At 44.7% G+C, this 13,929-nt stretch overlaps 1 protein-coding gene across 1 annotated transcript in view; it reads right to left on the bottom strand.

Annotated features, from left to right (window-relative positions):
- LOC147891672 (Radical SAM superfamily protein) overlaps positions 1–13,929 on the bottom strand; it is an 86,072-nt gene that overhangs the window by 36,973 nt on the left and 35,170 nt on the right. Inside the window, exon 3 of the mRNA XM_087388468.1 lies at positions 158–268. Within this exon, the coding sequence (XP_087244594.1) occupies positions 158–268 (111 nt within the window). The remainder of the gene's footprint in view (positions 1–157; positions 269–13,929) is intronic.

Raw genomic sequence — 13,929 nt, forward strand, 5'->3', positions numbered from 1 at the left:
TGGGTTGGTACTCAGATTGAGAAATTTCAGTCTGCCACGGATTCACAGAAAAGGTTGTGCTATATTCATTTTTCTCAACTTGTTATGTTCTCATTCAAATTTGGATTTAAATCAGATGCAAAGAACTAACTAAAGCGCTGAGCATTAGATGTCAAACCTGTGAAGAGACACAGAGGGTTGCCCTTAAAGCTCCAGAGCGATGACCTCCAGCATTTTTTCCTGCAGATGCATCATGTCTGATGATGACAGCCTCTGAGGACAATCCATTCTACAAATATCACCACCCCATTTATCAACAATATAATTAGAAAATCTTCCACAACAAAATCTTCGTGCAAGAAGTCAGTGATTTGGGCCAAAATTTGCAGCATAAATTGCCCATCTATGGATTTAATCATCAAACATCATCGAGACAAAATCATGTATCCAATAAGTCACCACCATGAAGATCCCAATTTCTATGATGAAGCCAACAGAAAAAACAATGCTATCTCACAATGCAAACATAATTTTTATGCTCAATGCTCCAAGTCCAAAGAAAAAGCTTAATCTGCACAGCTTAAAGTTGTTATCCTATAAAGAGAATTGTTGCTCCAAGACACCTTTAACTTAGCAAGTAGATAGGTTCTCCCCAATTGATAAGCAATTCAGACTTCCAAAAGATCGTGCAACTTGCAGCTACCATGTCATGACAGAGAGTCCTAGACAATTTCATCAGCTGGGTTCCATGTTTAAACAGGGTCTGCTGGGTTACTTGTTTAAACAGGGTCTGAAATCAGTTGAATCTTCATCTACATTGTATTTCACAAAACTGTGGAAGCCGTTTCTTTTCAAAGAAATAAAATACGACTGCGTGCTTGAAATCCAGTCGAAGCGTCAGGACTACTTGATATTCTAGATGATTGTTTCAAAATTTCATGTACATGGATTACTAATGCCAAGAACAGGAAGCTGATTCAAAATTTGAGGCCCTAGATTCATGCCCTCACACAAGCTTGGCCAATATGCTCTTCCAAGATAAACAATACACATCCTCCTCTAAGTAGAACTATGTCCCATGCCAACATCACTTTGGTACCATGAAAAGGCAAAAAAATGCACAAATGCTTCGTAATTGCAACATGTAGACATGAAAAGGAGAATCTTCATGTAACTATCAATGGGCAAAATCTTGACCAAAGATATGGTCCCCTGATCCATCCTCGGAATGCCCCTACATGAGGATAATCAGTAAAAATTCAGTTGGCTATATCTAGTCAGTGGGGTACCGTTCTAGACATGCATATAGTCAACTATCATAAAAATAACAGCCTATGTGATCCAAAGATGATGGAAATATGCAATCCGAGAACTCTCATGTCAAGATCCACGATTGGATATCCTGTAGAAAACTTGTCCACAATAAGCCGCTCCTATCACAGGATCAGTCGGTACTTAGGATCTATCATCTTGGAACGTGTTGTTCCAAACACAACACTGACAAACCATCATCATAAGAGATGTGGTAACCCTCCCTGAGATTGAGTCGAGACTATGGAGCTCCAAGGTTTAACCCAAAGATACATGGCTTCTCTTAGGGTAAAGAATCTTAGTCAGTCCTTGTAAGGTGTCTAGCCAACTTGCCCTCAATTTAGTTCATCCTACTTGTACTTCACCCTAGTGGCCCTTGGTATTGCTTCACGTTGGATTATACCACAACATCAAAGAATCTTAGATGTAACATACCTTAGTGTCCCATACCACCAAGGTCTACTGCAAATAAATTCTCGATGGACAATTTGAGTGAATTAGGGTAGCCAATCCCTCTTCAACTCAAACAATATTAGATTGAGTCAGGGTGGCAAATCTATTCTCGATCCTTGATTATATCACCTCCTTGTGTCACAATATCCAAATCAATAGGTCCGTGAAAAACAAGTAGGGGCTATCTATAACGACTATTGAATCCTGTCTATCCATGACCTCGGACTAACAGAGTGAGAATAGGAATGATCTCCCTGTTGGACACAAACAAGATTCATGCTAGTCTAATCACAAAAAACCTTCATATATCCAAAGGGCAACTCGAAGAATAATTTACGATCACATTGAAATCAAATTCCAAATAGAAACCAAATAGGAATCTATTCAGCAGGATTCTAGAAAGGGATATCCAATTGACTTGGTTAATTCCGGTTTCATACGTAACAAATACTCACGCATCATTAATGTACCATATATCTAAAACTTCAAAAACCAAACCAACCAAAATCTAGTCAATTTAATAACAAGACAATTCAAACAAAATTAGGGAACTTCCGAACCAAAAGTGGTTCAAGGATCCAGTCGAGTCAAAAAATAAGTGGTTGTCGCCAAAACTAAGGATCTCAGACTCTTCATCGCTTCTCAATAACTCGGAAGCGATACAGAGAATCTAAAACATGCTATCTACATTTAGAACAACATGAGAATATATTGCTGGTAGTAAGGGTTTTTGTAATAGTGAAGAGCTGCCCAGAGTTCATCCATCAAGGAATCCATCTCTCGAAGCAGGTCATGAGGTCTACGAGGAATGATCCTAGAAGTAGAGTTGTCCTCCATCTCGATAAATCAGTAATCAAGCGAATGTGTCTAGTTACTTTGATGTTGTTACCTCATGAATGAAGCCTGCCAAGCATCTATGATCTGGATAGCAAGGGAATCGAGACAGGGCCCCATAATTATCTCTGAAGAGGCAGCAGAAACACCCGCGGATCTCATAATAGATGGGACACCTGAAGATGAAGTGCTCCTTTGTCTCAACCTCCAGCAAATCGCATAATGTGCATAAGCGCCTCTCCCTAGGTAGACGCTCTGCCCTACCGCTCTCTATACGAAGTCTATGTGAAGAGACCAGAAACTGCCCAATAGAGATCCTCAATGAGTGGGGTAAGTGGATCCGCGTGTACCCTGGTCGATCAATGAAACCCTCATCTATGATATGTAAGCAGTGATCTCTATAGAAGCTAAGCTTCACTGGGAGTTCACTCGGTGCCAACCAGGTCCGGAATGTGTGTGGCTGTAACAGATCCTCGCAGATCACCTAGTTGACATCGTGTGACATGAGGGGGGAGAAAAGAGCATCCAAACTGTACTGGAAGGGAGGGAGTCTGTCCATGGGAGTCCCAGCCCCTCAAACCATCTCTCTGTGCATGCATACCAACATCTCTGGTTACCTCTTGTTGAGAGTTTCATAGAGGAAGCCAATGCCAACCATGACAGCCTACTACATCCGGAAGGGTAATCCCCATACTAGAAGAAAAGAAGCTGCAGCCAAGTCTCACTCTTCCCCACATAGTCGATCCCATCAACAGTCTAGCATGCGAAATTCTAGGGCAGAAACGAACCATCCCCACATCTCTTGCTCATATCGTCAAGTCTTCTCATCACCTACCCTTCTCAGGGAATCTAGATTTCCAAATTCTAGCACATAGCAACCGAGAGAAAGCACACAACCCTTGGTCATCTATTTCTTCCATAACTCTCCCAAACACGAGTGTGCATCATCAGCCAACAATTCAACCCATACATGAGCAAAAATTCAGAATTGTAGGGGCAATCTCAAGGAGCGTACTTGGAAGACATCCTTTCTACATACCTTGCATTGAATTCAATCGTGTTAGAATGGCTCTGATACAAAATGACACGACCCCACAAGATCTAACCCTATCACGGACCTCGAAACTCAACCGGAATCATTGCTCACGTGCCTCAATACTCCCACCCACCCCCAAACATGTGGGCTACAACTCAACTCATCCATAGACTCGTATCTATCCCAGGCGTCCCATACCACTTGCGCCCATTCAAAGGACCTTCGATACGCCACCTATGATCTGCATGTGGATGGCCAAACTCCTGACCAGGGTCCAAAGCCCGCTCAACTGAATTGTGCCACAATAGCACTCGCCCTCCCTCTATATAGAAGGAGACCCACTATAGATAGCATGACGCTATGAATAGCTCCCTCCATATAAAGCGAGCACTACATATGAAGCAATCTCTATACATAACAATCTTATACCTAGATGAATCCAGGAACATTTCCAAACTCATCCTCTAAAAACACAACATAGTGCAGTTTCAATCTCACGAGAATCACTCATAAGATTGAAAACCATAAACTCCATCATGCATCGCAGGGACTAGCTACTATGACATCCCCACTGACATCATCAGCGCCCAACAGTGGGTGTAGACCATAGTATAAAAGTATGCTCTCACACATACAAATCCACACACCCACACATACTTAAGCATCCATTTATACAAAGTCTTCGTACTGAGTTTCTGTCGGCACTCCGGAGGTGAAGGGCAAACTCAGCCATGACGAAGGCTAGCACCAAAGGAGAAGGCTAATCAAAAAGAGTCCAAATCTCTTCATTCAAGCTACAACTGCTTGTGAAGTCTAAACGATTTCATTTTAGTCTCTCCCAAACGAGCATCTAAATCTAAATCTAGATGATAGGGCAACGCACCATTTAAGATAGAAAGAATTATCACAATACCAGCAGGCCGCAACTTGGACGAAAACTTCACAAGGTGAAATTTACATGTCCGCTAATACGGTAGAAGCAAATACCTAGATGAATCCAGGAACATTCCCAAACTCATCCTCTAAAAACACAACATAGTGCAGTTTCAATCTCACGAGAGTCACTCATAAGATTGAAAACCATAAACTCCATCATGCATAGCAGGGACTAGCTACTATGACATTCCTAGTGACGTCATCAGCGCCCAACAGTGGGTGTAGACCATAGTATAAAAGTATGCTCTCACACATACAAATCCACACACCCACACATACTTGAGCATCCATTTATACAAAGTCTTCGTATTGAGTTTCTGTCGGCACTCCGGAGGTGAAGGGCAAACTCAGCCATGACGAAGGCTAGCACTGAAGGAGAAGGCTAATCAAAATCTCTTCATTCAAGCTACAACTGCTTGTGAAGTCTAAATGATTTCATTTTAGTCTCTCCCAAACGAGTATCTAAATCTAAATCTAGCTGATAGGGCAACGCACCATTTAAGATAGAAAGAATTATCGCAATACCAGTAGGCCGCAACTTGGCTAAAAATCTTGGCTAAAAAATAGCTATCCAGCCCTTTGCTATCCCACAACCCACGTTCACCTGCCATCCAACCCTAAGGTACACCATGCACTTGACAGAAATGGAGTAGAATGAAAGGGAGCAAACAGCAGCTAAAGGAAAAAGAGAGTACTTGAAAATGGATAATGAGAAAGTACAAAGGGATGGCCTATATGGCCCCCAAGTCAACCATATGGTTGACTAATGAAGTCAACTCTAGAAGTTGACCTGACCTACAAGGCACACACTAGGGCTAATGCTAACAAACCCCCCTCCATGGTATGGCTGAAGTCTCCTTCAAAAGTATGAAGAATACCTAGAATCTATATCATGGTTGCACGTGTTCATCGAAGATGCATATAGCAACCTATGATAGTACAGGGAGATCATCATCACGTATAAATGGAGCCAAGTGTAAGGCAAACCGAAAAGCCTCAAACTTGGGTCGTAGTAGAGCCTTCGTGAAAAGGTCTACTAAGTTGTCCTCAGTGGGAACATAGGACAACCGTATGTCTCTAGCTGGCAACCACTCTCGAACATAATGATAATGAACCTCGATGTGCTTCGAACGGGCATGAAACACTGGGTTGCAAGCAACTACCAAAGCACTATGGCTATCAGTGTAGATGGTAGTAGAAGCTGGCTGGCTGATGTCAAGATCTGCTAGCAACTTGCGGAACTAGACACACTCTGTTGTATCTGTGAAAGCTGCCCTATACTCAGCTTCACAACTGGAAGTGCTTCTTGCTAAACCATGAGATGCATGAAGATCCAAGCATGAAAACAGTTGGGACACTCTAGTGTCATAACAACCTACCCAATCACTTTCCATGAAAGCATGCAAGACCAGTGGAGACTCTCACCATAGAGCATTCCCAAATTTTGTGTGGCCTTCAAGTAACGGAAGACCCGCTTCACTGCCTGCCAATGCTATGTGTTGGACTTGTGCATGTATCTGCTCAACTAGGAGATGGCATACTAAAGATCAGGCCGAGTATGACAAATAAATGAGGCAGCCCACTTCACTGCTTGCCAATGCTATGTGTTGGGCTTGTGCATGTATCTGCTCAACTAGGAGATGGCATACTGAAGATCGGGCCGAGTATGACATAAATAAATGAGGCAGCCCACAACCTACTAATAAAGTGCGGCATCAAATGGGGCACTCCCATCTTCAGAGGAGAAACGGAAGCCAAGCTCCAATGGTATAGAAACTAGCTTACCATCCTCAAACTAGAAGTGGTCTAAGAGCTGTCCAATGTACTTGGAATGACTCATCATTATTACCCCCTCAACATATGCAAACTGCATGCCCAGGTAATACAAAGAAAGAAAGAAAGAAATTTTATTAGAGTCTTCGCAAGACCGATGGGTCTATGAGACTGAAAGAAAACCTGATACAAATCACAGTAAGGATGAAGCTACTGAAACGAGCATCATCACCCATGCTGAATCCTAAGTCTGATCATACATAATCAAATCAAATACATCTCGATGTAACAATGAAAAGAAAAGGACTGGAGCGGAGTGGAATCCTCCGTATGTCATGTCACCCTAGCTGGTGCATAGCCGGTGATGGGACGCTGGTGCCCGTCAAGGGGTGCTGTACGTCTCGGTCTCCTGCACGAGGCTCGATGCAAGACCAGAGCCACCGTGACTCCCGTGGGACGTATCCTGGGCCTAAACAATGACGGGAGGTCCCCCAGAGTGGTCTGTGTGTCCCCTCGATGTCTCATGTGTCGTGTTGCGGTCGTCAGGTCGAAGCCTCTGTCACGTCTGCGGCTAGAGACTGGACGATCAATGTCACTCGATGGGAAGAACTCTGTGATCCTGCTCTGAGAGGTATCTGATGATGTGGCCAAGCCCTGTCGCCTGAGTAAGTACTCTCTGTGTCGCGCCCCCTCGTAAATGAAGGCCGCGAGGCATCTCTGATCTGGGTAGGCGAGGAATCTGGAAAGAAGCCCGGAGTTGTCTCTGAAGAGGCAGTGGTAGCAACCTCGGATCTCGTAGTACACTGGGCACCTGAAAATGAAATGCTCCTCCAACTCGACCTCTCGACAGTCGCACAATATGCATAAGCGATGCTCCATAGGAATCCCCTCTGCTCTACCGCTCTCTATGCGGAGGCGGTGTGATGATACCGAGGCATATGAAGCTCAGTGTACCCCGGTGATGTGATGAATCCCTCCTCCGAAATACGAAGACAGTAATCTCTGTAGAAACTTAGCTTCACTGGAAGCTCCCTCAGCTCCAACCAGGTCCTAAAGGTGTGTAGCTGCAGGAGATCCTCACGAATGACCTGGTTGGTGTGTGGCCCGATCAGGATGGTGGGTGGGAGTACCAGAGGGGTATTTAAACTGTACTGAAAAGGATGTATCCTATCGATGTGGAACCCTAGTCTCACAAACCATCTGTGAGTCCGTGCATACCAGCATCGCTCGTCTCCCTCTGCTGCCAACCTCATGGAGGAATCGAGAGCCAACCATGGCAACCTCTGTCTTCCTGATGTGCAATCCCCATATGATCTAACCCGGTGTAGATATATAATGGTCTGAGAGGCTACATCTAGCTGGAGTGGAGAAGCACCAAACTCGGCCTGAATGATGTGATGCGGTACAAACGGTTTTCCCCAGATCATCCGTGAGAGCATGAGGATCTGCAGGCGCTCCACCCGTGTCCACTCTATCTCTGACATGTCAGGCCCCCAACAAGGGCTGCCATACATACCGGCTGGTTGGACCAAGGAGTCAAAGAGAAGAGCCTTGGTCCGAGGATCCTGGAAGTGGGAGTGGAAGCATTGTCTCTCTAGCCGAGCTAGTGAGGCGTATCCCCTGCTTAGTCTGGCCTGCATCGCTAGTCTCATCGTGAAGATCGGGCCGGAGAAGATGACCCCCAAGTAGTGTATGAGGATACGATCTCAAATGGTGACCCACCGAAAGTAAAAGTAAACTGCATGTTTGCTCAAAAGGTGTTAAAGATCATGACCTTGGTCTTGCCAAGGTTGACCTCCAAATCATGGGATAGACAAAAAGCCTGCAGTGCATCCAGGTGAGTGCATCTAGGTGTCGCTGGAGCCCCTCGGGTGTGGACGACAAGAGTGCCACGTCATCTGCATAAAGAAGAATCATGATGATGAACTCGGCAAGTGAGCAACCGGTCCCTCCGAACGCCCCCATGAAAGTCTCAAGCTCATCGATGTAGAGGTCAAACAGGGTCAGTGATAAGGGACAACCCTGTTTGACTCCTATGGTACTCGAGATCTCATCTGTCCAACCTGCGCCTGTCCAAACTCGGCCTGAGACCCTCATATAGTGCCATGACTGACCAGATGATCTCCTAATCAAATCCCAGTGTCTATAGGCATGTGATGAGACGAGCTCGAGGTACTATGTCAAAGGCTTTGCAGAAATCCACAAAGCAGCAATATACCCTCTCCTTCCGTGATCTGGCCTCCTCAATGACACTCCTAAGTGTGAGTATGTGATCCATAGTCCCATGGTCTCGCTTGAAACCGGCCTGACCCTCTGCTTTGAGCCCTCTCATCTTTGCGAACAGGCTGACCGACGTATCCAATACAGCTGCATAGATCTTGGACATCACATGTCCAATCATGATACTCCTGTAGTTACTCGGGTCCATGGGATCCCCTGCCTTGTGGATGGGGGTGATGGTGTTCAGTGTCCAGGTGCGGGGGAAGCCAAGGCAAACAACGTCATTGAATAGTGTAATAAACCCATGTCTATCATTGCAAATGATTTCTGCAAATCAGCGTTGAAATCTGCAAATTTTCCCATATCTGGCATAGTGACAAGCATGTCATCCACATAAAGAATGAGAATCAAAAATTCTGCAGCACTCTTTCCGACATAAAGAGGGGCCTCTATAGGCTGTTTTGACAGCCACAAGCTGTCAAATATGCATGTATCTTGATGCCCGGGTGCCTGCTTCAATCCATAAAGCGCTTTCCAGCCAGCAAAATGGGTTTTCAGAACCTTTTTGCTCAAAGCCAAGTGGCTCTAAGTGACATAAACCTCTTCCTGTAAATCACCATGAAGAAAGGCGGTCTTAATGTCCAACTAATGAACCTCCCAATGTATGTGGGATGCAAGAGCAATGACGCACCGTATGGTCATAATGCGTGAGGTGGAAAGCAAAGGCCTCCTCAAAGTCAATGCCATGTTGCTGTGCATATCTCTTTGCAACCAGGCAGGCTTTGAAACGGTCAATGCTGCCATCAGCTTTCCGTTGAACCCATTCTGTGCCTATAGCACGCTTGCCTGCAGGCAAGTCACACAATTCCTAAGTGCCATTTGCATGAATGGACTCAAGTTCAGCTCTCATGGCATCCATCCTTCTTTGATGTCAAAAGCATCCTTGTGACATAGAGGCTCTTCATTACAAGTAGTGGCAATCAAAACTACAGCCAAGACATTACCCTACACTTGTTTGTTCGCATGTCTAGTGCGGGCACGTAAAGGCTCAGTCTGCTTGCTGTCCCTGAGGATGTCCAAAAGCCAACAAGGGACTGATTTTTGCTGTCTAATCCTCTTCAACTGCCTGCTTAATAGCATGGTGATCAACTGGAGGCATATCAAGCAGAGCAGGAGCAACAGGAGGAGGATGTGAGCTGCAAGAAGCATGTGACATTATACTCTGCACTGGCTATTCTGAATGTGTAGGTGATTGGAAGAGGGGCAGCAAAGAATCAAAGACATCTGAGGCCTCAATGGATGGCTGTTTTTGGCAATCCAGCCAAGGTAAAGGCACATTCTCAGAAAAAAAAACAACACCCCTGCTGATGATAACCTTGCCTGTGCTAGGCTGATACAACCGCCTTGCTTTCTGAGCTGTAGCCAATAAATATGCATTTGATGGCCTTGTCCTCAAGCTTATGCCTCAGCTGAGACGGAACATGTGCATATGCCAATGACCCAAACACCCGCATATGTGAAATAACAGGCTTCCGGCCAGTCCATGCCTCAGTGTGCAAGATAATCTTCAATGCCCGAATGGGTACTCTATTAAGTACATAGCTGGAACACATGATGGCATCCAACCAGGATTTGTTTGGCAAGGACTTCCTTCAGCATACATCTGCTCATCTCCATCTCTGTATGAGTTTTCCTCTCTGAAGCCCATTCTGCTGCAGAGTATATTGCACTGTGCACAGATGTATGATACCTCGGGCTGCTAAAAATTCAAAAAACTCACGGGACATGTACTCACCCATCCTGTCACAGCTGAGAGTCAAGACTTTATTCCCGCTTTCATTTTCAGCCATGGCAAGAAAATGTCTAAAACATGAGAAGACCGACTTGGCTTGCATGCCATAAATCCACATGAACCTGGTGAAGTCATCCAAGAATGTGGAAAAGTATGTAGCCTCCAAGTGATGCTGTCCGCATCGGCCCACGTACATCACTATGTACAAGATGCAACTATAAGGATGCACCAACAGCCCCATCCTTTGGAAATACGAACCTGTGCAGTTTGCCCAATAAGCAGCCCTCACAAACATGTTTAGCATGTGCATGCATGGGTGGGAGTGCAACCACCATATCCTTTGAGTGCATTTTCACCAAATTCTTGTAACTGAGGTGCCCCAATCTCTCGTGCCACAAGTGAGAATCTGAAATTACAGATTCTCACACCAAGTTTTCCTAAATAGATGGCTCTTTTTCATAAACGTCAAGGTGGTACAGCCACTAGAAAGTGACCTAGTAGGTACAATACAGTCATCGTACCGGTTGTCATACACAACACAAGATAACCATCAAAAAGAACTCGATAGCCATTCAAGGAAATGGTTGAGATAGAAATGAGGTTCTTTTTTTTACTTGGCACATATAACAGCTCCAAAAGTGTAACTGCATCCCTTGATACCGACGTGACCTCAACCTGGCCATCCCTTTCATCACGAGATAAGATGAATTGTTAACACATGTCACTCTACCACCATGTGGAGTAGCCTCCAAAGACTCAAAGAGAAATATGTAGGTAGTAATGTGCTTAGAAGCACCACTCTCAAAGTACCAATCTGACTAGCAATGTTTGCTGCCTCATAAGCATGTTCAGGGGCAGCAGAGGTATTTGTCACAGCAAGACCTGTTTGCTACCCTGAAGCTATGTGATTGCGACATTCAGAGATGTCATAACCCGGCTTCTTGCAATAATTACAGCGCTTGCTGTTTTTTCTCTTCCCATCTGACAAGGCAGAAGTTGAACTGCTCCTCTTACAGAAGAAGGGAAACAAGCAAATTGAAGCTATAGTGGTTAGGGTTACCCATGGCCACTAGCCTCAATGTCGTAGTGAATCCCTCGTATGAGTCAAGAAGCCCATCAAGTGTCATAGACACTACCTGTGGATTTGGCATATTCTCATCAACATTTATGAGCTGCTCTGTAAAATCCTTAATGTTGGTGAGATAGGCATCCATGCTGTCCCCTTCGTAACAGTATCCAATTGCCTGCGTAAATAGGCAACCTAGGCATCATTGCGAATCTGAAAAAGACTTATATCTCTACAGGACGAACATGTGCAACCATGACACTAGATATTTAGGTGTTGTAGGATCGATAAACGAGAGAGCAAGTACAAGGTACAAGAGTCAATAGTTATCAGCCGTCACGTCAACTAGACTAAAATGAAAAGAAAAGTACATAGTACTTGTAGGTAGACCCTAGGACTAAGTGTCCTAGGTGTCACATAGGACTAAGTGTCCTATGTGGCATAAAAGGCACAAAATACACTAAGTGCCTATAACTATGCCTACAAGGCACATACCAAGGCCCATAGGGCATCACTAGAACAAGGAGAAGATGGCCTACAAACCCCCCTCCATGATATGGGCTGAAGTATTCTGGAAACATCTCAGAATACCTGGTATTTTCTGGTCATGAAGGCACATGTTCATCCAAAAGAATATAGCCACCTATGAATGTACAAGGTATGTCAGATCATGTAACAAAGGGAACCAAGTGTAAAGCCTGTCGGAAGACTTCAAACTTGGGACGAGAAAGTGCCTTTGTAAACATATCTGCTATGTTGTCCTCTGTGGGAAGATAGGACAACTCTATGTCTCCTGCTAACAACCGCTCTCGAACATAATGATAGTGAACTTCAATGTGCTTGGTACGCGCATGAAACATTGGGTTACGCGCAATGGCCAAAGCACTCTGGCTGTCAGTGTAGACCATAGTGGAGGATGTCTGGCGAATACCAAGATCTGTAGGTAACTGTCGAAGCCAGACACACTCTACTATAGCGGTGAAGGCTGCCTTGTACTCAGCCTCACAGCTAGATGTGGCAACTGTTGGTTGCTTCTTGCTAAGCCAAGAGATACATGTGAGATATCTGAAAACTCTCTTCACTGCCTGCCAATGCTGTAAACTGGGCATGTGCATGAATCTGCTGAGCTGAGATACTGCATACTGTAAGTCAGGTCTGGTGTGCCATAAGTAAATGAGACATCCAACAGCCTTCTGGTAAAGAGTGATATCACATGGTGGGCTCCCATCATGAGCTAAAAATTTGAAGTCAGGGTCCACTGGAGTAGAGATTGGCTTGCAATCCTCGAACTGAAAACGAGCAAGGAGCTGTCCAATATACTTGGACTGTGACATCATGATACTCCCCTCAACATGAGCAAACTGAATGCCCAAATAATAGTGGAGCTGTCCCATGTCTGACATTTCAAAAACCTGCTGCAAATCAACCTTGAAAGCTGCAATATGCTGAGTATCTAGGCCCGTGATGAGCATATCATCCACATATGAAATCAGTGCTAAAAAATCAGATCCACTCCCACAGACATAAAGAGTGGGTTCTATGGGGCTATTCTGAAAACCAAGGGATAGTAAGTGTGCATGAATTTTGGCATACCATGCCCTGGGTGCCTACTTCAAACCATAAAGGGCTTTTCTAAGCCTGCATACCTTGTTTTCAGAATTAACAACCTCAAAGCCAAGAGGTTGTGTCACATAAACTTCTTCCTGCAAATCCCAATGAAGAAAAGCAGTTTTGATGTCAAGCTGGTGCACTTGCCAATGATGATGGGCTGCAATGGCAGTGACACATCTAATGGTAGTAATCTTGGATGTGGGAGCAAATGTCTCTTCCAAGTCAATGCCTTGTTGTTGGGCATACCCTTTTGCAACAAGGCGGACTTTGTGTCGATCTATACTGCAATAAGATTTCCTTTTTAATTTGTAGACCCACCGGGTACCAATGGCATGCTTGCCAGGAGGGAGATCTACTAATTCCCATGTGTCATTTTTGGCAATGGATTGTAACTCAGCTTTCATTGCATCCATCCACTCTTTGTTGTCAAAAGCATCTTTATGACACAAAGGCTCTTCATTGCAAGCTGTAGCAAGGAGTGCAAACTCAAGAAAGTGACTATGCATCTGTCTATTCCCTGATCTTGTCCGGGCAGCAAAAGGCTGATCTTGTTTGCTGTCCCTCAATGTATCAAGAAGCCATCTGGGAACTTGCCTTTGCTGTCTATTGACAGCTCTTTCTTCAATCACTGCATCATGAATAGTGGGATCATTTTGTGCTGGAAGAGAAACCTGCAAATCAGCATGGGGTACTGGCTGATCGTTGCTTGTTGGAGGGCCTGCAGGAGGCTCATGTTGCTGGTCAAAGTCCCCTTCTGAGGAAGGCAGAGGTAACCAAGAGTCCAAGGCATCAAACATGTCAACTTTTGGCTCAGCTTTGCAGTCCACAAGAGGAGAAGCCGAATGTTCAGCAAAGATTACATCTCTACTAACAATAATCTTCCCAGTATTTGGTTGGTATAACCTATACCCTCTGCTC

Source organism: Dipteris shenzhenensis, chromosome 17 (assembly GCF_047967505.1).
Source record: "Dipteris shenzhenensis isolate YYH24624 ecotype China chromosome 17, Dip_SZ_1.0, whole genome shotgun sequence".
NCBI lineage: Eukaryota > Viridiplantae > Streptophyta > Polypodiopsida > Gleicheniales > Dipteridaceae > Dipteris > Dipteris shenzhenensis.